At 42.3% G+C, this 23,982-nt stretch overlaps 1 protein-coding gene across 1 annotated transcript in view; it reads right to left on the reverse strand.

Moving 5' to 3' along the window:
- LOC126471446 (structural maintenance of chromosomes protein 4-like) overlaps window positions 1-23,982 on the reverse strand; it is a 252,910-nt gene that overhangs the window by 145,300 nt on the left and 83,628 nt on the right. Inside the window, exons 6-7 of the mRNA XM_050099628.1 lie at window positions 13,274-13,414; window positions 13,048-13,198 (exon numbers count right to left, since the gene is read on the reverse strand). Of these exons, the coding sequence (XP_049955585.1) occupies window positions 13,048-13,198; window positions 13,274-13,414 (292 nt within the window). The remainder of the gene's footprint in view (window positions 1-13,047; window positions 13,199-13,273; window positions 13,415-23,982) is intronic.

Consider the following 23,982-nt stretch of genomic DNA (forward strand, 5'->3'; position numbering starts at 1 on the left):
GCACATTGATAAATCAATGGCCGAGTAACTACCGTGTGGCAGACCCAGTATTTACGAGGCAGAGGTCAAACTGAGACAGTACAGGTTCAACATCTCTGCCTCGACCAGTAAGCACAGTGCCACGCCACAAGGGGTTATGGGTGTTAAAATCTCCCAAAAGTAAGAAAGGTTTAGGGAGCTGATCAATCAGTGCAGCTAATACATCCAGGGGTACTGCACCTTCTGGAGGAACATATACATTGCAGACAGTTATTTCCTGTGTCATCCTTATTCTGACAGCCACAGCTTCAAGAGGGGATTGAAGGGGCACAGTGTCACTACACACCGAGTTTAGGACATAAATGCAAACTCCACCCGACACTCCATTACAGTCGCTACGGTTCCTGTAACATCACTTATAGATGCGGAGGGCAGGGGTCGGCATTGCCGGAAACCAGGTTTCCTGGAGGGCACCGCAGATAGCAGGTGTGAAGCTTAACAGTTGCCGTAGCTCAGCCACGTGGTGGAAAAAACTGCCGCAGTTCTACTGAGGATGATATCATGAAACTGGGAAGGCAAGGAAAATTCAGTGAGGTAGTTTCCGTGTCATCTTTTCCACCAGTAGGAACCTAGGAAGGGAGTGACCTAAGGGACCCCTTTCTAGCAAGAGCAGCTGAAGAAAGCTTACGCTTCTCCGGCATAGAAGTGGGGACAGACATCTCCCATCACCAACAAGGGGGCAGGTGTATTCTTCAGACAGAGGTTACTGGGGCTGGCAGAACTGGTGGATCCAGAACTGTTGTAGCAGCGGCGTTAAGATGAAGTCATACGTAAAGGATGCAGGTTTTCAAATTTTCCCTTAGCTTCAGTGTAAATCAGTCAGTTCTGGGTCTTCTACTCAATGATTTCCCTTTCTTTCTGGAGAATCCTGCAGTCTGGCGAGCAAGGCGAATAGTGCTCTTTGCAATTGCCACAGCTGGGAGGCGGGGCACATGGAGTATTCGGATGTAATGGGCATGCGCCATCTAGACATGTGACACTGGAAGTACAGCGGGAAGACATTTGGCCAAACTTCCAGCACTTAAGGCACCGCGCCAGGGGAGGGATATAGGGCTTTACATCACAGTGGTAAACCATCACCTTGACCTTCTCGGGCAATGTATCACCCTCGAAGGCCAATATGAAGGCACTTGTGGCAACCTGATTATCCCTCAGACCTCAGTGAACACGCCAGACGAAATGTACACCTCACAGCTTGAAATTGGTGTGCAGCTCATCGTCAGACTGCAAAAGGAGGTCACTGTGAAATATGACACCCTGGACCATATTTAAGCTCTTATGGGGCATGATGGTTACAGAAATATCCTTCAGCTTGTCACAAGTGAATAATGCCCGTGACTGGGCAGAGGATGCTGTTTTGATCAAGACTGACACAAATCTCATTTTTGGACCACCCCTCAGCAAGAGGTGATGGACTACACTTCATTTCGTGTCATTCGCCCTGATGCCACCCCCTCTGACCAGGTGTCCTCCACACGGGCACCAGCCAACCGCAACAAAGGCCACCTGGCAGGATGGCCATTGCCGGGAGTCCTGATGCCCCAGGGGGATGGGTATCTTATGGGCTCAGGCATGGGGGATGGGTATCTTAACATCTCAGGCATCAGCAAAGTGATCCCTGTGTGGTCAGGGGGGCTACAACCAACAGGGTACATGGCAGCCCCACCACAACGGACAGGCTACTGTGCTGGATATCAGGTGCAAAGAAGTTCATGGTCATCATCGCTGCAGAAAGCAACACTGCACAGTGCATGTTGGAAAATGCACACTGGAAGGTGTCCTCACCCAAGAGTGGATCGTGAGTGGGACTGAAATGCGAAAACAAAAAAGTGGGCGAAATATCTCCATGCACGATGGACACAATGCACCTTGTGAGGCACCCTTCCCCAATTGGCTCACTCTTCGGGAAAATTTTGAAGAACTGAGAAGTGTGAAACTCCTTTTAGTCGCCTCTTATGACAGGCAGGAATACCTTGGGCCTATTCATACACCCAGACCCACAGGGCGATTTCTCGACTGGCTGTGTAGGAACTAAAGTAAAAGAGGCAGCGAATATGGGTGGGTGCAAGGCCTTTTAGATCTTTTGGCTTCACCATAAGAAATGCACTTTGTTGTTTATATCTTGTTTCTTCAAGGAAGATTCTGCAGTCCCTACTCTAGAGAGGGTCATGCCCAGAGCAATTTACACACTTCAGTGGAAAGGACCAACTGACTTCTTCATGGACAGCCTTTCTGCCTTTGCTGAAAGGGACTTCTTTGCAACTGGCAGTAGTGATCCGAATTGCATCATTTAAAACAGAGCATTGGGTTATGGAAATAAGGCCATACACCTAGAGAATGAAATACTGCCTGACATACTCTTGAAGCTTCATGTTGTTGAAAGTCAGTGTAAACTATTCTGATTTCACTAGATTACCATCCACACCATTATTTTTTGCGCATAAACAATGACTTCCTGGGATCACTCAGCTCTCCTTGGGGATTGTCACCAGATCCGTTCAAGTTACAACACCTTCGATGTAATTCACCACGCTGTGCAGTTCACTTTCTATTGCATACTCCCTGATGCATTGTGCTTTCTGGATGTTCTTCACTTATTGTACACTAGGCATTTCTACCAATACGGTCCCATTCCGCAAGTGTTGACAGATTTTTATGTCCCAGCAATGCTCTCTAATCCTTTTTGGATGTAGAAATGTGAAACTTTCTCAAAGCTGCCCCCTTTTCATGTAACTACCAGAAAAACGTTCTGACCACCAGCATGTTTTCTCTTCATAGAGACTGACAGACTGTAATCCCCAAGTCTGGAGTCGTGGCTCCATGAGCACTCTTGTTAGAATAGGTGTTGGTACCTACCAGTGGCCCACCCATTCTGCTGGAAGGACGAGTAGTAAATTTCTAGGGTTCCATCTCGGTCCCGCAAGCAGCTAGGGAAATCAAATTCCACCTAGACAGAGGCCCCTGTGCCTAGGTAAGCCGTAGACAACTGAGTGGCGGCCAGTTCCCAGAGGTTGCTCGCTAACGACTATTCCACCTCAACAGCCATGCATCTTATTGGAGCACAGCACTCCTTGACATTAAGAGTTTTTTTATAAAGGTTTTTACCATCCTTGCAATTCAAGTAGGCAAGCCCACAGGGTCGCCCAGCCTGTGCCTAGAAAACAAATGCTGATCCCTGAGGGTACCAAGTACGGTACTTTATTCAATGTAATACATATACAATAATGGTTCTAAATTAACAAAGCTACGATAGTATTTCTACAACTGTTTGATTTTGCAAAGTGGTAAGTAATTCAGCTTGAGGAGTAATGGAAAGAAACAGTGCTGGATTTGGAGATAGAAAATCCTAACATGTTCTTGGCATCGTCCAGCTACTTATTCAGAAGTAACAGGAATTAAGGCCCGTCACAAAGTTTCCCGAAACCAGGCAGCATAGTCTGAAAAAAAACACAGTCAACATCATAAACTGAAAACTGCCAGTCTCTCTTCATTTTAGTAAGTTTCACAGTTCCAGTTTCAGTTAGCGTTGGCAGCATAAGAAGAAAAGAAACAAGGCAGCTTCACACTCTGCATAGCAGGCAGTAACAGCCACGTATGTGGTGTGTGGCTGCCAGCCTCATAGTTGACAAGCTCCAACATATATCTTCTTTCCAAGAATGGAAACATTTAAGACTGTCCTCTCACAGTTATAAACAATTTTTATATGCTAGCTACATTTCAAATGGAGTACTGTATGGCATAATATGCATCAAACATGATCTGACCAGCAACTACATTTCACATTGCAAACTTTTCAAAATACATGTGGTGTTGCACTTTACACTGAAGTGTCACAGTAACTATGGGCAATAACTAAAAGAAAACCAGTTCGTTATCAAGGTGTGATGTGTGGCTATAAGGTGCAAAAATATATATTTCTTACCTAATAGTGTCCTCAAAATTGACTGAGAAATACTGGATAGTGGAGAATATGTGTGTGTGTGTGTGTGTGTGTGTGTGTGTGTGTGTGTGTGTGTGTGTGTGGGCGCGCACGCGAGCGAATCACGAAACCAATTTTTTATTTTTATGCAAAACTTAAAATTTTTACTCAGACACTAACTATAGGGACAGACATAGCTTTGCTTCATTGACATTATTTAATTTTTTAAGGCAAATCAGATTGCGTAAGGTCATAATCTGACAGCTTCTTTATGGTTTTGACAAAATTAGTATCTCTGGCAAAAAATATCAGGGATAATGATTTGTGGGTGATGGTGCTAAACAGCAATGTCATTATCCACCCTTACATGAATGATATACAGATAAGGGTGGTGAAAAACATTAAATCAGAAAACCAAGTTGTATTCTCACACAAAAATTAAGACAACACCAATAAGGGGAGCATTAGAAAAGCCGTGAATGAAAGTTGGACAAAACACAGCAACATAACTAATAGCAAAATAACTAGATAAAACCAAGGCTAAAATATCAGTAGAGACATGGTTAAAAGGGGACAGGCGACTGCAGCTGAATGACTACTAAGAAATAATGGGTGACAGTCACTCAGTGACAAATCAAAACCTCATGCCCAGGATTTTGGGAAGAGTTCTGCAAATCACAAATAACTTAAAATTCTAATAATCACATTCATCTCATTACCAGTTAAAATAGGGGACAGGTCCTGTGGGGAACCCACATCAGCCCTCATGTCATGACCAAATCAGCCCTCATGTCACGATATAAAAATCACACAATTAAAATATAAGAACAAAAATAATCAACTTTTGACAATATAATGCAACTGGAGACAGAAAATCATCTGACAAGTGACAGCATGGGAACACACACACAAAGAAGGTTAAAATTATGCAAGCCTTCAGAGCCAGTGGTTCAAAAAATGGTTCAAATGGCTCTGAGCACTATGGGACTTAACAGCTGTGGTCATCAGTCCCCTAGAACTTAGAACTACTTAAACCTAACTAACCTAAGGACATCGCACACATCCATGCCCGAGGTAGGATTCGAACCTGCAACTGTAGCAGTCGCGCGGTTCCGGACTGAGCGCGTAGAACCGCTGGACCACCGCGGCCGGCCTCAGAGCCAGTGGCTGCTCCTTGTGGCACAAGAGAGAGGGGTGAAGAAAAAGGACTGTGGAGGTTTAGGAAATGGGGCAGAGTTCGGAAAAGAAAACGTGTTATAGAGACAGCTGTGTCCCACATCCATGACAAACTTGTGACTCCTTGTGATTTAAGAGGAAGCCATGGGTCAATGGGCAATGTCCCACTCTAAGCCCTGTTAAGGACTGCAACTGCTACTACTACTATACAGTCTTTTTGGTCACAAATGAGGTGACAGCCTGCAGTGGGACTGAACAGTGAACTGGTAGTGGACTGGAGCAAGCCTCCTTGGCAGCCTCATCAACGAGTTCATTTCCCCAGCTCTGGGACCTAGCAAAAAATTCTCTCTGTCCTGCCTCTGCACGAGAAAGAGCGTCCTGCACTTCTTGTACCATCCAACCTGTGACTATTGCATTTAAGTCTGTTTGAAGCATCTGACTAACCTTTTTAAAGGTGTGGTAGCCATTACATTGTCATCAAAAGTGGGGCCCAGACATTTCTCCTTGTTCTTAAACGTGAGAACAGTATCCTCCAGTTTTAGAACAAGTAAAATAAAGAGAGCAGCAGCGATCGATAACAACACGAAAAGTTTTCTACAAAGAAAACTCTGAACTCTCTGTTGTTTACATCATACCTCCAACTGCCTGAACTTCAAATGCAATTGCCGAGTATCTGTTGCAAGGTTGGAGGAGGCACAGATGATGGAAAAGTTGTCCACGAACAAGGAACAGAGTACGGGAGACCCATACTATGGACGTAATACTGTTGATCGGAATGGCGACTGCCATGATACTTAACACTCCTTTGAGGGACATTGTTCTGCTGCTGAAAATAGACAGGGCATTCCCATACTTGCATCTAAAATATTTATCAGATAGGAAAGACTGCATGTAAGTGGGTACACATTCACAGAACACCCAATGCAACAAAATATGCCTATATGTAGTATCGTAGGCCTTTTCCAAATTAAGATGACACTGATAACATGTTGCTTTCGGAGGAAACTGAGTAGGGTCAGGTTATCAAGTGTGGAGTAATACCTTCTGAACCCGCAGTGGGAGCAACTTGGTAGGGACCTGGTTTCAAGAACCCACTAGGTTCCAGCTGATCTTACACTCCAGGATCTTTCCTAAGCAGCTTGGGGGACTAATGCTTTAACTACCAGGATCAGTCCAATACTTCCCCATCTTTAAAATTGGGGATTAAAATATATTCTTTCCACGAAATGGGGGAGTCTCCAGTCATCCAAATTTCATTAAAGAGCTGGAGGAGGACTTCCTCCAGAGTGTTTGGATGTGGTGTATATTCTTAGGTTGTGACCGGGATAGTATAACGTGAAGTGGGCTGACAAGGCAGCCAGTCCACAGTGACGGGTAGCCGATAGAAAGGCACGCGTACACACTCACGCCGACGGGCGTCAATTCTGGAACAGGATAACTATTGAATGGTAGCAAGAAAAGTACGTAGCTGCTTTATACTTAACTTTATTATTTGATGACTACAGCATTCTTCTTGAGACATTTATACTATAACTCTCAAAGTAGGTAAGGCTAATGGCACCTTGCTAGGTCGTAGCCATGGACTTAGCAGAAGGCTATTCTAACTGGCTCTCGGCAAATGAGAGGAAGGCTTCGTCCGTATGGTCGCTAGCAATCTCCTCGTACAACTGGGGCGAGTGCTATATCGTCTCTCGAGACCTGCCTTGTGGTGGCGCTAGGTCTGCGATCACACAGTGGCGACACGCGGGTCCGACATGTACTAAATGGACCGCGGCCGATTTAAGCTACCACCTAGCAAGTGTGGTGTCTGGCGGTGACACCACATCACGCACTACTTGCAATGCAGAATCCAACTTCCACAGAGAAGGGCTGGTTGTATTCCTCAGTTTGTGGGACAGAAACAGAAACCAACACTCTCCTGTGGCTCCAGATAGTGGCAAGAAGCTGGATCTTTGCTACAATTGCCCGTAATCGTCTTATATGCTTGAGCCGCTGTCTGAGTTATGACATACCCTTGCTCTTTTACAGCTGCTATTGGCAGCCCTGAGTTCTGCCTTGAGATCCTCTCGACATTTCTGAAATAACCTCAGAAAAAACAGGCCTCTTCAAGGAAGTGTATGAGGCAAGGAAGAGTTGTGTAAGCTAACACTGTAGGTGATCTCCAATAAAATATTGGTTCTACTACATTCATTATTGTCAGATATTACCACTGTGGTATGTCTTATTTTACAGGTACTTTGTGATTTTTCTTTTGAGAAATACACGAGAACATAACATACAAACTGCCAGTGACTGCCACTAGTTTCTTCTTGTTATTGTCCAAATTTTCTAATACATAAATACTTTCAAATGTCGAAATGTACTAGAATAAATAAAATGCTTATAAAACACTGCACTGTACCATGTACTTGCAGCGAGACCATTGTAATTCCTGAAATCCATTGCCCATGCCCTTTAAGCCTGTTGAGGAGCAACGCAGTCCTGGGTCTGTGGATAAACCACGGAAATCCACCATACTACACCACACACAGACAAACCCAGCCTGAAGACAGATCAGTAAGACCAAATTCGACGGGCAGGGCCTGCACATTAGTTGGAAACAATGTGCTTCAGATCGGCAGGCCTGATCCATTAGAGATACCTGCAGTAAGGACCTCCGGTTTTGCCCCGTCATGGAAATCCACTTGTGTGGCCAACTATTCATGCGTTACTGACAGCATGTTAATGAAATGTGACTGCAGTGATGAATCCATGCAACAGATAACTTGCACAAATACTCTGAGAATCAATACTAATGAAGATAGGTAGCAACTCACCATAAAGATGATCGCTGAGCCACAGACAGGAATGTAGAAAAGGCAATTACACACTCAGAACTAAATTTTTGGCCACAGAAAATGAGAACACATGCACATTCACACAATCACTCAGACACAACCCACACACAGCTGACTGCCGTCTCCAGGCACTATGTCTACAATTTCTGAGAATCAGATCCAAACAAACCAATCCTCACATCTCCCTGCCTCTCGTTGGCAGCTGCTACGTTAGGGCAAGAAGTGGTGACAGCACTAATACAAGCTGAGGGCAGTGGTAGGAAGGGAAGAAGAGTAAGAATAAGAGTATGGAAGCGGCGCATGTACTCAGCTGCGCCCAACCAGCGACAATGCTTAACAACTCAGTATACGAACTATTTCATCTACTGAGACAAAAATGAGATTTTCCAATGTTTTTCAAATTCCCCTGATACGTTAGGGTTCCCTGATATTCCCTGATTTCCAGAACGTGTGGCAATCCTGGAACTATTATGTCCTCATTAGTCAGACAAGACAGGATGTGCCCGGAATAATTTTTTGACCCAAATGTTGTGACGCTTTGTCCGCTCGCTCACTTTCTCTTCGAGGATGCTGAGAAAAGGGGACGCTGAGAGGCACTCTGCTTTTGGGGGCGACTTCTCATTGCTTTCTGCGAAAATCTTGCTCATCTCTTCTGTTGTAGCTGCCTGGATTGCTATGCCTTTACTCTCTGTGCTTTGGCACACACAGCTGCAACTACAGGTGCTGGTGGTTGATAATGGTGCAGGAGATGTCTTCCACATCAAAGCAGCCACTATGGGAACAGGTTTCTGCATGAAGAAAGCACATCAGGTGGCAAATGCAGTGTTTTGTTACCTTACATTCTTTTTTTGCTTCTGCTTGTCAGTTATTTCCTGAATTTTGCATTCCTCAACAAAAACGGGGCAGCCTCGGCTCCAGACTAGGTGGCTCCCAGAGCAAATAATGAATATTGTTGGAGAATGGCAATCGGTCTCAGAGTCATGTGCTATCTTTCCACAAACCACACAGGTCGCTTAACCTCCACAACTCAGCATTGTAGGGCCAAATCACTGGCAAGATAGGGAAAATAAATTTGGACCGGAGAACAGAGTTCCAGTGTACAAAGAAACACTGCAGAAGAAAGGAAATACAGTACTAACCTGGCTGTATCAGATGTTTAAAAGGATCACCATTCATTTCTTGGCACTTTAGGACCCTGGTTAGCAAGTTGCTGAAGGCAGATTGATGTTGGACTGATGCAATTGCTGAAATCTCATTCAAAATGTTCTCGAAAGACAGAGTGTTGTTGTGATACACCTTACACATAAGAGCTCCCCACACAAAGTAATTGCACACTGACAGATCAGATGAGCTGGGTGGCCAGCTATAGAACTCTGTCAGGCACGAAGCTTGTGTAAATGTACTCCAAGGTGTGGCCCACTGTATGAGCAGTTGATCCACCCTGTTGGAAGTAACTGCTGGCCTTTTCCTCGTCCGTTAATGCTGCCACAAACAGCTTCAAAATGTTGCCAATGAAACACGCCAAAGTCAGCATCTGATGAAAGAAGATGGAACCAATAATGTGGTATGCAGACACTGCACACTAAACCCCAGCCTTCTAGTCATGCAATGGTGTTCCGTGGAAGTTGTGTGGATTCTCCACTATCCAGAACCAGTGATTCTGTGGGTGGACATAACCACTCAGATGAAACCATGCTTCATCAGACATAAAGAACAGATCCACATCCACGCCACTCACTCATTGTTATCTCAGTGAACGGCCAATCTCAAAACTGGAGGTGCTGAGGAGCAGCTGCTGATTTTAATGCATGACAACAGACACTTGATAGGGATTTATGTGCAGGTCCAAGTGGAGCATTCGTCCGCATGATCAACATGATATGCCAGACTCGGTATCGGGTTGATTTGACAGGATTCTAAAGTATTTTCTGCTGAATTGCAGCCACATTTTCTGGTGCGTGCGCACGTTTTGGAATATATAAGGCCACTTTGTGGCAATGCATTGCAAGGCACTCTCTGCTGGGATTTTGACACCCTTAAACTTCTCAGCAAACAACTGAACATACTGTTTCAACGACTTTGTTGTCACATAATTTTCCACAACGAATACCTGCATATGGTTAGGTACATAAGGGGTAACCCTAAGGCACAGGAACCCAGCCCTAGGGCATGAAGGTGGTGGTCTTCAATTTCACCATTATTCCTTCGTGACTTTTGCTCCACACCCACCGTCCCCTGTGATGCCAATTCATTCATGTTTTAGCTCTGTTACATCCATGCCCATAATATCATGGTATGTGACCACACCCCTGCTTGAGTTGAAGGAGATATCCAACTGAACAATTATGTCTGTTACCCAATTTCTCTGATTTACTAAGGAGTACCACCTACTTCACCCTTTTATCTCAACCAATAAGGAACCATTACATAACTGCTAAATGTACTAAGGTTCCAGCAAGCCCTTCTAAGCCTTTATGAATGTAGAAGAGGGACACACTCAAATGCCCCCTCGATCTTTACCACTACAAACATTTTGATTTAAAATTTCTTGAGCGTTGTTGCTGAACACTATTTGATTATCGGGATGCCTTGCCTTATCATTCACTTGGATGAGTGGGTGCAAATATTCCCAGATGGTAAACCCATCATGCTGGGAACTGAATTTAATTTCGAGAGTTCCATCTCAGTCTCACAAGCAGCTGGGAAATAAGGGTCCACTCGGAGCCTCTCTTGCCTGAGTAAGCCCTATACAATTAAGGTCCCCAGAGGCCACCCGCTAATGACCGTTCCACCTCAACAGCCATGCATCTCAGCGCATAGCACAACTTACTGTTCTCATGATCCACACGGTTAAGACAAGTTATCCAGTCCCTGTGACTCATTCCACCACTGCACCACAGTGGTTGCTGAAGCAGACCCAGAGTTTACAATGGCAGAGGATTGACAGCATTCGCCAGTCTACAGCTCAGGAAGCCTGAGGTCACCAAGCCCATACACAATGAATGCTAAGCCCTGAGGGCTAAATAAAAAATATTTCAGTACCTAAGATATAATATACTCGCAAACAAAGCATCATCTGAACAATCTGTCATTTTACAACTGTGAAAAGAAAATACGAAATTTCACTAGTAGTATTCTATAGAAGGTACGTATGTGACTGATGTTAACAACATAGTACATGAAAGAACTCACATTCCAACATGATTTATGGACATCACTCTTAGAAGTAAGTGTAATACCACAATATCTTAGTACCATTTCATAACACACAGAATAAAATGACTGAAGTGTAATGTCAACAGGAAGTGTAATGTCAACAGGAAGTGTAATGTCAACAGGAAGTGTAATGTCAACAGGAAGTGTAATGTCAACAGGAAGTGTAATGTCAACAGGAAGTGTAATGTCAACAGGAAGTGTAATGTCAACAGGAAGTGTAATGTCAACAGGAAGTGTAATTTCAACAGGAAGTGTAATTTCAACAGGAAGTGTAATGTCAACAGGAAGTGTAAAGGTACGTTTACACTGGGATACATGTATCGCGACATGTATGAGCGACATGTCAATTTGACAAGTCACGATACATTACCTCATACAAAAATTCACGGAACTTTTATGTGGACCCTCGAGCTCATACATGTCGCGTATACATTTTGTATATCGCTTTTTGGCCATATACGCGACATGTATGAGCGACATTTGAAGAACTCGCGCATGCGCAGTACTATCATTTCCTGTCGTCTTGTCGCCTGCCGCTTATTTTGACGATTAGCGCATGCATAGTACCAGGCTCTTTGGCGGCTGTTTGAGTTTTGGAGGTGCCGACTATCGTTTCGACGTTAATGTATCTGCATAGAACCTCAAAAAGTGCCATATGCAACATTATTCTTCATGTTTGCGAGGCTATTGTGCAAGTTTTATGCCAAGAAGTGAAGGTAAAAGTTTATATATATATATATATATATATATATATATATATATATATATATATATATATATATATATATATATATATATATATATATATATATATCTCAGAGTATGTAATACATTCTATAATTTTTTCATGCATCTGGCACGTATATCAATTTTTTGCTATTATTCCAGTGGCCTCGCGTGATAATGTTGACAACGGATGCCGACAATCATGTGTGAGACTTTGGCATTAGCAATCGCGCGACAATGCAAATGTTTTGTAATGAAATCTTTGTTTCAAGAGGAATCCCCAGTGGCCAAAAAACGGAGTGTTACTGCCAACTGATCCTCTGGTGGAATCGCTTCCCGAAAGTTTGTGTTGTTTTGGTCACAAGAGGAGCCACAAGTGATAACAAACCGCGGAAATCCTCCATACTCATCCTAACATAATTTCTGAAATATGCGCCATCCTTTAGCGTTAATTCGCGAGAAACTCACTCTGCCACCATCTACGCTTCCTCCGCCTTTTCTTCCTATCATATTCCAAAAGAGCAAGTGTACCAGCACATAAAAATGTGAAATCTTCCAAGCTATCGCACAGTGATACATATCAACCAGTGTAAATGCACGCTCATACTAGTATGAGGTTGATACTTGTCAACTCATACAAGTCGCGATACATGTCGAAAAGTCGCATATACATGTATCTCATACATGTGTCGATACAAATGGCAGTGTAAATGCACCTTAATGTCAACAGGAACATTTGATAATGGCACATATGCCAAAACAAGCTTGTCACAAATTCATGTAATCAGCAATCAATAAACAATTCAAAGCTAATTTTGTCAAAAGTAAATAAGATGTCATAACTGACTATCATTCCATACACTGACCAACATATTTAAATAAACACATGTATCTGGTTGTGGGAAACGGGAGGGGGGGTTGAGGGAATGGAGCAGGCAGGGATGAGGTCCTAGTTCTGTGTCCATGCGCCTCACCTAACTTAAAAATTATTTTGCCAGAGGTACTTACAAAATGGATGAAAAATAGAACCAGTAGTTCTAGTTATCTCTGAAAATAATTGTACAATATTTCAAACGCACACTAAGTCAATCCAGTCTTTCCAAAACTGAATTAGAACATTTTTCCAAAAAGTACCTTTTTCTTCTCATCTGCAAGTAATTCATTGGTTCTCGAAATAGTTTTCTTAGACACATCAACTTCTGTTTGGAGGCTGGCATCCTCATTATTGTATGCCTGAAACTGGGCATTTAATTTGTCCTTCTCAGCAATAAGCTTATCTCTCTCTCTGTAAAATGAAATAATCAAATGAATATTGTATGTTAACATACAATGTATTAACTGTACATTGTCTAATACATACTGGTTTAATCCCTGGATTTGTTCTTTCACCTTCTTCTTCTGGAGCTGTATTTCTTTGACTTCTTCTCCTTTCTCCTTCAATTTACTTTGGAGTTCAGCCTTCTCCTGTTCCTTTATATCAATCAGCTGCTGATTCTCTTTCCTAAATGACAGAAGTGATCCACAAAGTAAGATCTGTTGTCCCATATAGGATTTAGACACACACTTTCCTATAACTTCAATCTTCTTACTCTATTGATATGCAGGAGGAAAACAAGAAATACGGAAACACAAGAAATACATGCTTGAACTTAAATACTGATGCTTGCCATGCCTGCCGGTCACACACTTATTTGACCACAAATTAAGCCCGTCAGTGTACATACATTGCAAGTACAGTGTGTCCATAACTAATGTTCCAGTTTCAAAATGCTGTAGAGAAAGAAGAACTGCTCAGAATGATATCAAATTTGAACAGCATAATATTGACATCAGGGAGGGAGGCAGGCAGGCAGGCAGAAGGGAAGGGGAAAGTGTGACATAAATGGAGTCTGCAACAAATGCCAGATGCATATCAATACAATGGCTATGGTTTGAGTTGCACATTAGATCACCCATACTGTTGAACGTGTTCAAATGCACAAGTTCGGCAGTCTACACTTGTGGCACTGCTAAGTAATACCATCCACCACAACAAAGTCGTACCACATCCGATGGGGAAAAAAATCTGTTTTAAATAGTCCTGAGGCCAGAAACTGCATAAAAAGAAAAATGACATCTGTTTCTAATTGTTGTGGGACTGGCACAACCACTGTTCAGTATGCTGTCCATCACTTTCTGTCAAGTTTCAACTGAGAAACAGCATGTCCACAACAGATCATAGTGTCCCAGGGGTAACACTGGGATTGCATTGCACAATGTGTGCATTGAACTCAGCTACGTTCTCAATTACAGCACTGAACATATCATCTGGATAACCCCACAGCCCTAAGTCACACGGGTTAAGATAAGATAATCCGGATGACCAGGCTGTAGGGAAATGATGGTTGATAATTCTAGCATTTCCAACATGCCTCTGCAGCAGCTGCTTCACCAGCTGTACAGTGTTCAGAGAAGCCCTGTCTTGCATAAAAATGATCCTACCCATAGATCCATGCTGCTGAAAGGTTGGAATGACATTGGTGCACAAAAGACTCTCATAACATTTACCAGTGACAGTGCAAGTAACAGGACCCGCAGAACTCATTTCCTCGAAAAAATACTACCCTATGATAATGCTATCAACCCACACAACACCGTCACCTTCGCAGAATGAAGCAAAACTGGTTAATGTGCCTGAAAATTTTCCACTGTCCATGTTTTGCAATTTGCGTAATGACATGTCCTTTTGAGATGGAAATGGTCTTCATCTGTCACATAATGTTCCAGCGCCATTCACGGTCCACTTCCATGCGACCAAGAAATTCCAGAGCACATGTCTGTCTTGCTGGCAGGTCAGCAGGAAGAAACTCCTGAACATGGGTGATTTTGTATGGATAGCAATACAGCATATTATGAAGGATTTTATGCACAGTGCTCTCAGACACGTCCAACATTTAAGCAATATCCTGTGCACTGCATGTTCAAACACCACCACTCAGTCCTTCCTGCAATGCTGTGGCCAAATCTTTGACAGACATCAGATCAGCTGCTGTTCTTGCTCTGCCATACTGCACTTCGAAAGAACCTGCCTTGTCAAATTTCGTAATCATTCTTTCCAGCCCTTAGTAGACATTGAACTTTCTCATACCCTTGAGTGAATGGAGCTTCTGGAGGGCTACTGGTGCAAAGTCACTGTTCTTGTAAAGGAGTTTTACCAGCACTGTGTGATCCTTTATGGAGATACAGTGAACTCCCGTTTATCTGAAATGATGGGGACAGCGGCTGGTTCGGATAACCAAAATTTCAGATAAACCGAAATTCCTCTGTTTTCATGCATAAAAAACCTCAAATTGTGTCAATACTGCGAAATATGACTGTAAAAGTTGTGTAGGGTACATAGAATGTTATTGACATGGTTGTGAATACGCCTGCATGTTTTTGACTGAAAAAATTGTGTTGATGTGTTAAAAAGGCACCATAGTATGATTGGAACCTCCAAGTTTTTAAATGCTGAATAACAAAGTTCGTTTATTTTGCATTGTTACAGAAAAAAACCCACCTTATTTGGCAGCAGGAAAAACAGGAGTTTTAATTTTATTGCTTACTTTTTTGAATAAAAAATAACCTACTGTACAAAATTATGAAACAAATCTAGAGATTACTCAAACGAATGAAAAGTTTGTCTACAGGAACTTTAAAGTAAAAAAAAACTTTTGACTTATGGACATTGAAGTTATAGGACATTTCATTAGAATTTATCTTTTTGGTAAAAAAGTCTGTAATGGTTTTTTGTTTTTGGGCTTGAGAAACTTTTGTTGCGGCAATATATCTCCAACACTGGAACACTGGAACTATTTCAGGAAAAGTTGCCTCCTCCTAATGTAATCCAGGGCAGTTAAGATCGCTTTGTAACCAACTGTGTGAGGAATCTCTTTCTCTGCCTCGTCATCACACACATATTCTTGTGACGCTTTCTGATTTGTCGCAATTTGGACGATTTCTTCCTTAGTCAAATCAAAAATGTCTTTTTCCATTCACTCTCCAACGTCTTCGATGTTCGTGTCTCCACAACTCTGTAGCTTCTCCAGTACATTCACTGAAATTATGTAATTTTCATCTGTTTCTGGCATGTCATCTTTAGTTTCGGTGTTGCCGCCTCCTTCCCACCACTGACGAGTTGCCTTATCATCTAAGAGGTTTTTTTTTCCAAGACATAATGAGATAAATTGGAGGAGTTAGATTCCAAGCATCACCAATCCAATGAATGACACTTAAAACATTGACTTTTTTTTTTAAAAAAAAAAAAAGAGCTTGCACAAAATCTTCAGCATCAATCGCACTGATCGAGTATTCCAGCAGCTTGCACTCTGTAATGTTTTTTTCATCGCATCAACACCACCTTGGTCCATCGTTTGACATAGAGACATGACTTTGGTGGTAGAAACAACTTTGATATCCTTATCTTGTAGATCATCTGTCTAAGGAGCAGCGTTGTCCACAAGAAGTAGCGCTTTTCAAGGAAGTCCATTTTCCTCCATGTATTTTTCTACAGCTGGAACACACACTGCCTGGAACCACTCTTTGAAGATGGCACCACTCATCCATGCCTTAGACTGGTTCATGTACCACAATGGCAGGTGTATCAGCTGGTTGCCATCTAAATGCTCTTTGTTTTTTTTTGGATTTGCCAATTAAAGCAAAGCGCAGTTTATGACTGCCAGTGGCATTACTGCAAGAGAGGACAGTAACTCTTACTTTTTTTTAATATCCAGATGCAGTTTTTTCTTGTTTAGAGGCAAGGGTTTTTGTTGGAAACATTTTGTAATTCAACCCGGTTTCATCACAGCTGTAAAGCTGATCGCTAGTCTAGCCTCCTTTGATGATGATTGTGTGCAGTTTCTTCTTAAAATCAGCAATAGCGGCTTCATCCTCAGATAACGATTCGCTGCTGATGACAATTTCACAAATGCCATGCTACTTCTTGAACCAATCCAGCCAGCCATCACTTCCAAGGAATTCTTGCCCCCTTTCCTTCAATCGGCTCACAAAACATCATCGCTTTTTGACAAAGTAGAAGACCTGAAACTTGCACACCTTTGGCTCTTATTTGTTGGTGCCAGAAAAGTACGGCCTCTTCTAACTGAGGATATGCAACTTTTCTCATTGTTTTTCAAGATTTCACAGCACTGCCTGACGCTTGGATGCAACAAAATTTTTCAATTTCTGACCTCTTTTTCTTCTAATCAGTAATTGTACTCCTACTGGCATTAAAATCTGCAGCAACTTTTGTGGGTGGCTCACCAGCATCAATTCTCTGCTAAGCGCAAAGCTTCTGTTTCAACGAGATGAAATTATTTTTTGTTATGCACCCATAGTCACATTCAGCATTTTTTTTTTTTACAGACACTCTACATTCTTTCTTGGATTTTGGGTACTTATCACTGGACATTTTCAAGCACGTAGCACGAGCACAAAATGTTAAATCGAAAACACACAGACTCACGACTTGACAATACTCAGGATGCACTAGACAAAGCTTTTGACTTTTGAAACCAGGCTGTGGGAGCCATCGAATGAAAACATTTGATACATCTATCCCTCTCCCCTGTCCTACCTGGGCCAACGTGGCAACACAACAGTGTGTTGTACATTCACTGTTAAATTGTTAAATGCTCAGCTTCGTCTGATGTATCAGCAACAGGTGGAAAGTGTTTGGCGCCGCACTCTCATTGTCCGTTTCGACAGGGCTACGTCGCGCTGTATGTACTGCACTTCCAAGGCATTCCAATAGATCGCAATGGCATGAAACCACGCAATACGAGCAAGAAATAGCTAAACCTTCAACCAACACATGCATGAATTGATGACATTCGGACTTTCGACACGCGCCAGTGTACTGATTAGCAGCAGACTTCCGAAAAACACCAGTGAATGCATGGCTCCAGGCGCAGACAAATTTAAACTTGTCTAGTGTCAGTCTAGCTAGCCAAAAGCGTAGCTGCGCAATGTGTCCGGCAGCGCCAATGATAGCCATGAAAATCAGAAAGATCTGTTCGGATAAAGCAGATTTTGAATAAATGCAATTCGGGTAAATGGGAGTTTACTGTAGTTATGATGAGTGTGTGTGACGGAAACTGAGGCACAGCCATGTGCTACATATCTGTTAGTGCAAATATTCTGACGCAGTGCATCTATTCGTCAAATTTTCATAATTTTTTTGTTCCATGTCTTTTCACCCTGTGTCAATAACATAGTGTTCAAATTTGACATCACTCTGATCAGTGGTTCTCTTTCTACGGCGTTTTCAAACTGGAACTTCAATTAAGGACACACTGTAGTTGCGACTCCATTCAAATGTGGGCAAGTTGTTGAAGCTCATATGGTGTATGCTTCCATAACCAAGGTAGTCTTAAATGTATGGTGTTTCAAGAGGCACTGTAACGACGATTTATACTACATACAGAGAAAGTGGAAAAACATCAGCTGCAAAGTGACAATATGGACGAAAGTGTGTGTGTGGAGTAAGACAGTCATTGAAGTGCATTGTGATGAAAAATAAGACGACAGTTGCAAAATTCAATGCAGAACTGAATGTTACACTCATGAACACAGTCAGCACTAAAACAAGGAAGCTCCATAAACAGGGAATTGCAGTGCGAGAGAGAATTTCAAAACCATTCAGTAGCACAAATGCACGTAATAGGGAAACATGGTGAGGAAACCATGAAACCAGGACTATGGAGCAACGGAAGAATGATAACTGTGTCTTGTTTCGCATTGTTTCCAACTTCTGGCTGAGTGAAATATGGCAGCGGCTCAGTGATGATTTGGGGAGCCACAGCATGGTATTCCACAGGCCCCATCTTTACCGCCTCAAGTTCACATTAGTGCCAATGATTATGTGACGATTCTGACAGATCAGGTCCTCTCGCAGTACAACTTTTATTCCCCCAATGGTGATGCTGTGTTCCAATATGATAGGGCCCCCTGTTCACGCAGCTCCCATCATCCAGCACTGGTTTTGTGAGCATGAGAAACTGAGAACTGATGCATCTCCCCTGGCCACTGGTCACCAGGTCTCATTATTACTGAGCCTTTGTGATGATCTACAGAGAGGGTGCGTGACTGCTATTCTCCTCCTCCACCACCACCACCACCACCACCACCACCACCACCACCCTATTTTTCAGGAAGAATGGCGTAATATGATCCTGTATAGGACCTTTACTTATATCTTCCAAAATGACTGGAAGCTGTTTTGCTATGGCGCAGAGAAAGAGAGAGAGAGAGAGAGAGAGAGAGAGAGAGAGAGAGAGAGAGATGATTCCATAGTTTGTATTTTGTAGTACCTCCTGCCATTACATTGCCCCTGATTTTTCAACTCCCTTTCTCAGGATACTGCCTCTTCCAATTTGCTACCAGTTTTTATTTGGGAATCAATGTTCAACAACTGATTTGATCCAATGTGTCTCGTAGACAAAGGTCTGCAGCATGCAACCCTTCCTTCACCGAGTATCTTCCAACCATTTCTTTAACCTTGCTCATTGCCTTTGTACACCTGCATCATGCTGGTATGAAAACTTTACCATTATTCCCTCTGCTGCTCTTTGTAACTGTCCATATCCGTGAAGGTAGTCCCTATATATTTTCTCAGTGACTGGCTATGTGTTAACCTGTGTGAATTGTGCAGTTTCTTTTGCAGTCTGCAAAAGTCACTCCTGTTTTCTAACACAGCATCCTCATTTGCATGATATGGAGACTTCTCTCAGTGGTTTTTGGCACTGGCCAAAATTCTGCCAGATCATACCAGTGACCAACAGACTTGGTCTTCACAACTTTGAATGCAATTTTTCTGCTAAAACTACTGAGACTTTACACCACTGCACCCATGATGCAGTGATTGACTGTGCACCACTTTTATCACCACCATTGTATACAGAATCTCAGGCACTATTTGTATAATGCTACTTAATGTATGGATTCAGAGATTTGCATTATTTCTAAGTATTTGGTCTTCCGGCCATTTATACACAGGTCACATTTCAGTTAAACGTTGCAAATTTCCTCTGAGTGCAACAGCAGGACCTACACTGGTAGCATACAGCCGAATCCATAGTTCTTTATGGAAATCCCCCGTGATGGCGCCCATTATAAATCCCACAGGTGATGAAGTAGATCCCCAATTTACATCCTTATCATTGGGAAGGTTGCTAACAATCTCACTGGGGATTGCATTCAACTGTTTGTGTGTCAGAGTAACAAGCTAACCCAGTCACTAAGTAACAGCAAAATCACAATCTCAAATGGCGTACCCTATCAGTTAGTGTGGGACAAAAATGGCTTTCTCAAAATCAAGATACAGTGGGTTCTCTTTCTCAACTTTTCTCTTACAAATTGTAAAAACTGCATCTTTGACACCACACCCCTTATAAAGCCACACAGATAAACTGACAGCTTAATAGTGTAAGAGTAGACATTCGATAATGTTGACAAACTGCCCGGTGGCATCTGTCTCTGGTTCTTTAGCCAATGTTTTGTTAGCACGAGTGGTTGACATTGTCACAACTTTACCACGAATTGTCAAATCACCACGAGCCAGAAAAGTGGGATGATTAATACACTTTTAATGCACACACGACAAATGGGTGAGGCTCAACACCACAGACGTGAAATGCAACAGCTGTAAAGTCTTCTGAGGAGGAATGAGTACTCCAGTTATATAAGAAGCGTCAAGGTATCAAACACTCAGCGAAGTGACACATCAGAAGATGAAATGTCAGCTACAGCCTTTCTGCCATAAACTCCCAGGTGATGGGCAGAATCAGCCATATGTACATGAATAAAATGACACATAAGATCAAATAGTGTCTCAGATCAGCAGAGCACAAGGGACCCACCTGCAATGTCAGGAATGTACAACATACCCTGTACAGGTGGAAAAGTATATTGGAATTACTGGATCATCAACACCAGGCTCATCATCAAACAAAAGAAACACTTCAGGTTGGGACATATGGAGAAATCGGCTTTGGTGAAGCACACACTGTGTGAGACTGACCACATAATAAAATTTGCCAACACAGAAGTTCTTGCTGTGTACAAGAGCTACCACAACAGCTTGTTCAGAGAAGCTACAGAAATTCACCCATATGACAACATCAAAAAAAAGGAAAGCCTAAGGTGAACAGATCCTGCAGTCCCACACTGCAGCGAATGACTTGTCGATAGCAAGGGGAGAACCACAGCGTTAGTGACCATGGAAAAGCTGACTGATACTGGCACACCACGTACATATAACCTGCAGCCACAAGTTCGACTTCCATCTGCGACCAGCAAATGAGGGTGAAGCTTTGACAAATCTAGCCACCTGTGCTTGCTGAACATCAGTAAATAGTCAAATATCGGCCACAGTACCTGAGGAAGTGACCACAAAAGCCTTAAAAATTTTGTATTCAATAATGTGATTGGAAATCTTCACAGGGTGGGATGTAGGCGCATAGCACAACAGTTGGAACTGTGTGCTGTATTGCCTTGCCTGGACGATCAGTAGGTATGTAGGCAATTTCCATTACATTACCAGCCATGGTACTGCTTTCTTTTTTTTCCTGTCCAGAAGTTTGCAGAAAGGTGAGGTCCTGAGTCTTTTGTTTTATTTATCGTCCATCAGTACTCTTAAATGGTGATGCAGGCCATTGGCTCAGCACAGGTCAGTCTCTCTAGGATAGATAAAACAGGGCAAAGTTTTGGTACATTTTTTAATGTCCTTGCAGGGACAAGGAAAAAATTCCCAGATTTTCCTCAGCAAAAAGTACACTTTTGGGTGAAAATACATTTGTTCCATGTTAAGTGTCAGTACGCTTTCCCTCAGATCTGTGAACCATGTCAGTCTTTTGAATGGGTAATGTTTTGTTCACCAGTGTAATACTTACCAACGCTTTCGAAAACTAAACGCCGCAAACAAAAAAATAGGTCGCCCATGTCGGAAGTATCTTTGATGTTGGGCAACTTGTATGCTGCATATTTTCATATTACAGAAGTATAAACTTGAATTCACTCAGACACAGCATATTAGTTTCCAAAGCATTGGAATCTAGATTGAGATGCACTTTTGAAAGCTAATCGTAGCCTGTGTCAAGTGATCTTGCCAGCCAATGACGGCAGTTATTCAGAGCATAGGACATATGGTGTAGTTAGCAAACAGCAATTTTACTGTGAAGTAGTGTGAACACAAACAGGAAAAGTTATGTGGTTTGAATTAATATACATAGTGTAGCTACAACAAAAGCTAAGCTCGTTACACTTTCTAATACATCACAAAAATGTGCCAGTAAAATTTTAAATAATGATCTTCAAAGTTAAGTTTTAAATGAGAGTCAAGCGTTCTCAAGATTTAATACATTCATTGCACATTCTCACACGCAAATAATTCATCTTGCATGAAAGGAAAATTACTTTCAAATTAATACTTTTCAAACTGCCATTTCCAATATTTGCCCACGACCTGTTGGGATAGATTCGTTTCAGCAGTTGCCAGAGAGTGCCAGAAAACAGGTGTCAATGTAGGTGCACAGCTATGACGATGTAGGAAGCCCATTATGTTCACACGTATTCACAATGAAGTAGACCCAACTTGATATTAAGCTTCTCCTTGTGGTCATTGGGATGCAAATTTTCTTGGAGTACCAGTGCTGTATTATCTCATGTTTGTCTCTTCATTATGGCATACTGCCATACATGCCAGAAGGTGAAAATGTGCATTTGAAATTCGGTGAGCAGCTGAAACTAGCCAATAGTGTGAAATGAAACATTTTGTTTCAAATAAAAGCTGACTCTGCAGTAAAGATTAATAAAAGTCAATTTTCTTTAGCAAACTGACAAAAATAACTTCATTGTTCTGCACAGCTATTAATGCTCCACTGCCAAAACCATGAAAATAAAATCAGAAAACAAACAAATAAAGTATTTTAGCCTTCCGTAATTATGTTTATATATTTTAATTCAATTGCTAGCTCCTGACCATAGAGATCTGTTTAATCATTTGACACGAGAGTTGTGAATTAAGAGGAACAGTAAAATCATTAAACAAACACGTCACATGAAGACTACCTCCATCCCCACTACAACTAAGACTGCTCTGCGCATGCACGAATCTGGCAGCATCTGACTGCGTATTGGTACTGCTGATACAGATAACCACCACACTTCTAGTAGCCAGAAGGAAGAAGGTACTGCTCATACGTGGCTCAGCTGCGCATGAGCCCGCTGGCGATTACTCCAATGAACCTAATATAAACAGTTGTGACATCTTTCTCATCACAAGCACTTTGTTGTTATGAAGTATCGCATCTCTTCATCCAAACACTTCCGACATTTTGCTGTTGGCAGACGCCTGTGTGTGCACTGTGTTTCGTAGCTGTAAATGCTGAATTTTCTGTGCAACTTTTTTTTTTTAATTTTTATTTTTTCCTCTCGTTTATGTTTTATTGCTGCGGTATTATTCTGCAGTAGCAGGATACAGTAAAACTCTTTGTTAGAGTATAATTTCTTACCAGTCAAAATTACAAAAATTTAAGTGCAAAGTAAATCAATGAAAAATTCCCAGAATACTACAAAATTCCTAGGTTTTTCCCACTTTTCTTCCAGCTGAAAGAATTCCTGTCCCCCCACACTGGTGGCAGAATTCAGGGTCTTCCCTCATGGAGTGGCCAGCCACAGTCTCCACACAGACGGTCCACTGTACAGTGGGAAGAGCTATGCCCAAAATGCAAGCACCGAAAGCACTGAGTAGGTGGAGGGATGTACGGCTTCACAACACACCTGTAGCAGAACCTCGAACTTCCCCTCGAAAGTCAGAATGAAGGCACCAGTATTCGTGCAGTTGTCTTTGCGGACCTTCTGCACATGTCAAACAAAATGAACACCATGTTGCTCCAGATTAGCCCAGAGTTCATCTATTTGGAGGATAATGTCAATATGAAAAATCACTCCCTGGACCATATTCAGAGACTGGTGAGGCGTAATACACACTGACATTCCCGAGACGATCATAAGCACGAAGAGCTGCAGACTGGGTGGTAGAAGCAGCTTTGA

The sequence above is a fragment of the Schistocerca serialis genome, chromosome 3, assembly GCF_023864345.2.
Source record: "Schistocerca serialis cubense isolate TAMUIC-IGC-003099 chromosome 3, iqSchSeri2.2, whole genome shotgun sequence".
NCBI lineage: Eukaryota > Metazoa > Arthropoda > Insecta > Orthoptera > Acrididae > Schistocerca > Schistocerca serialis.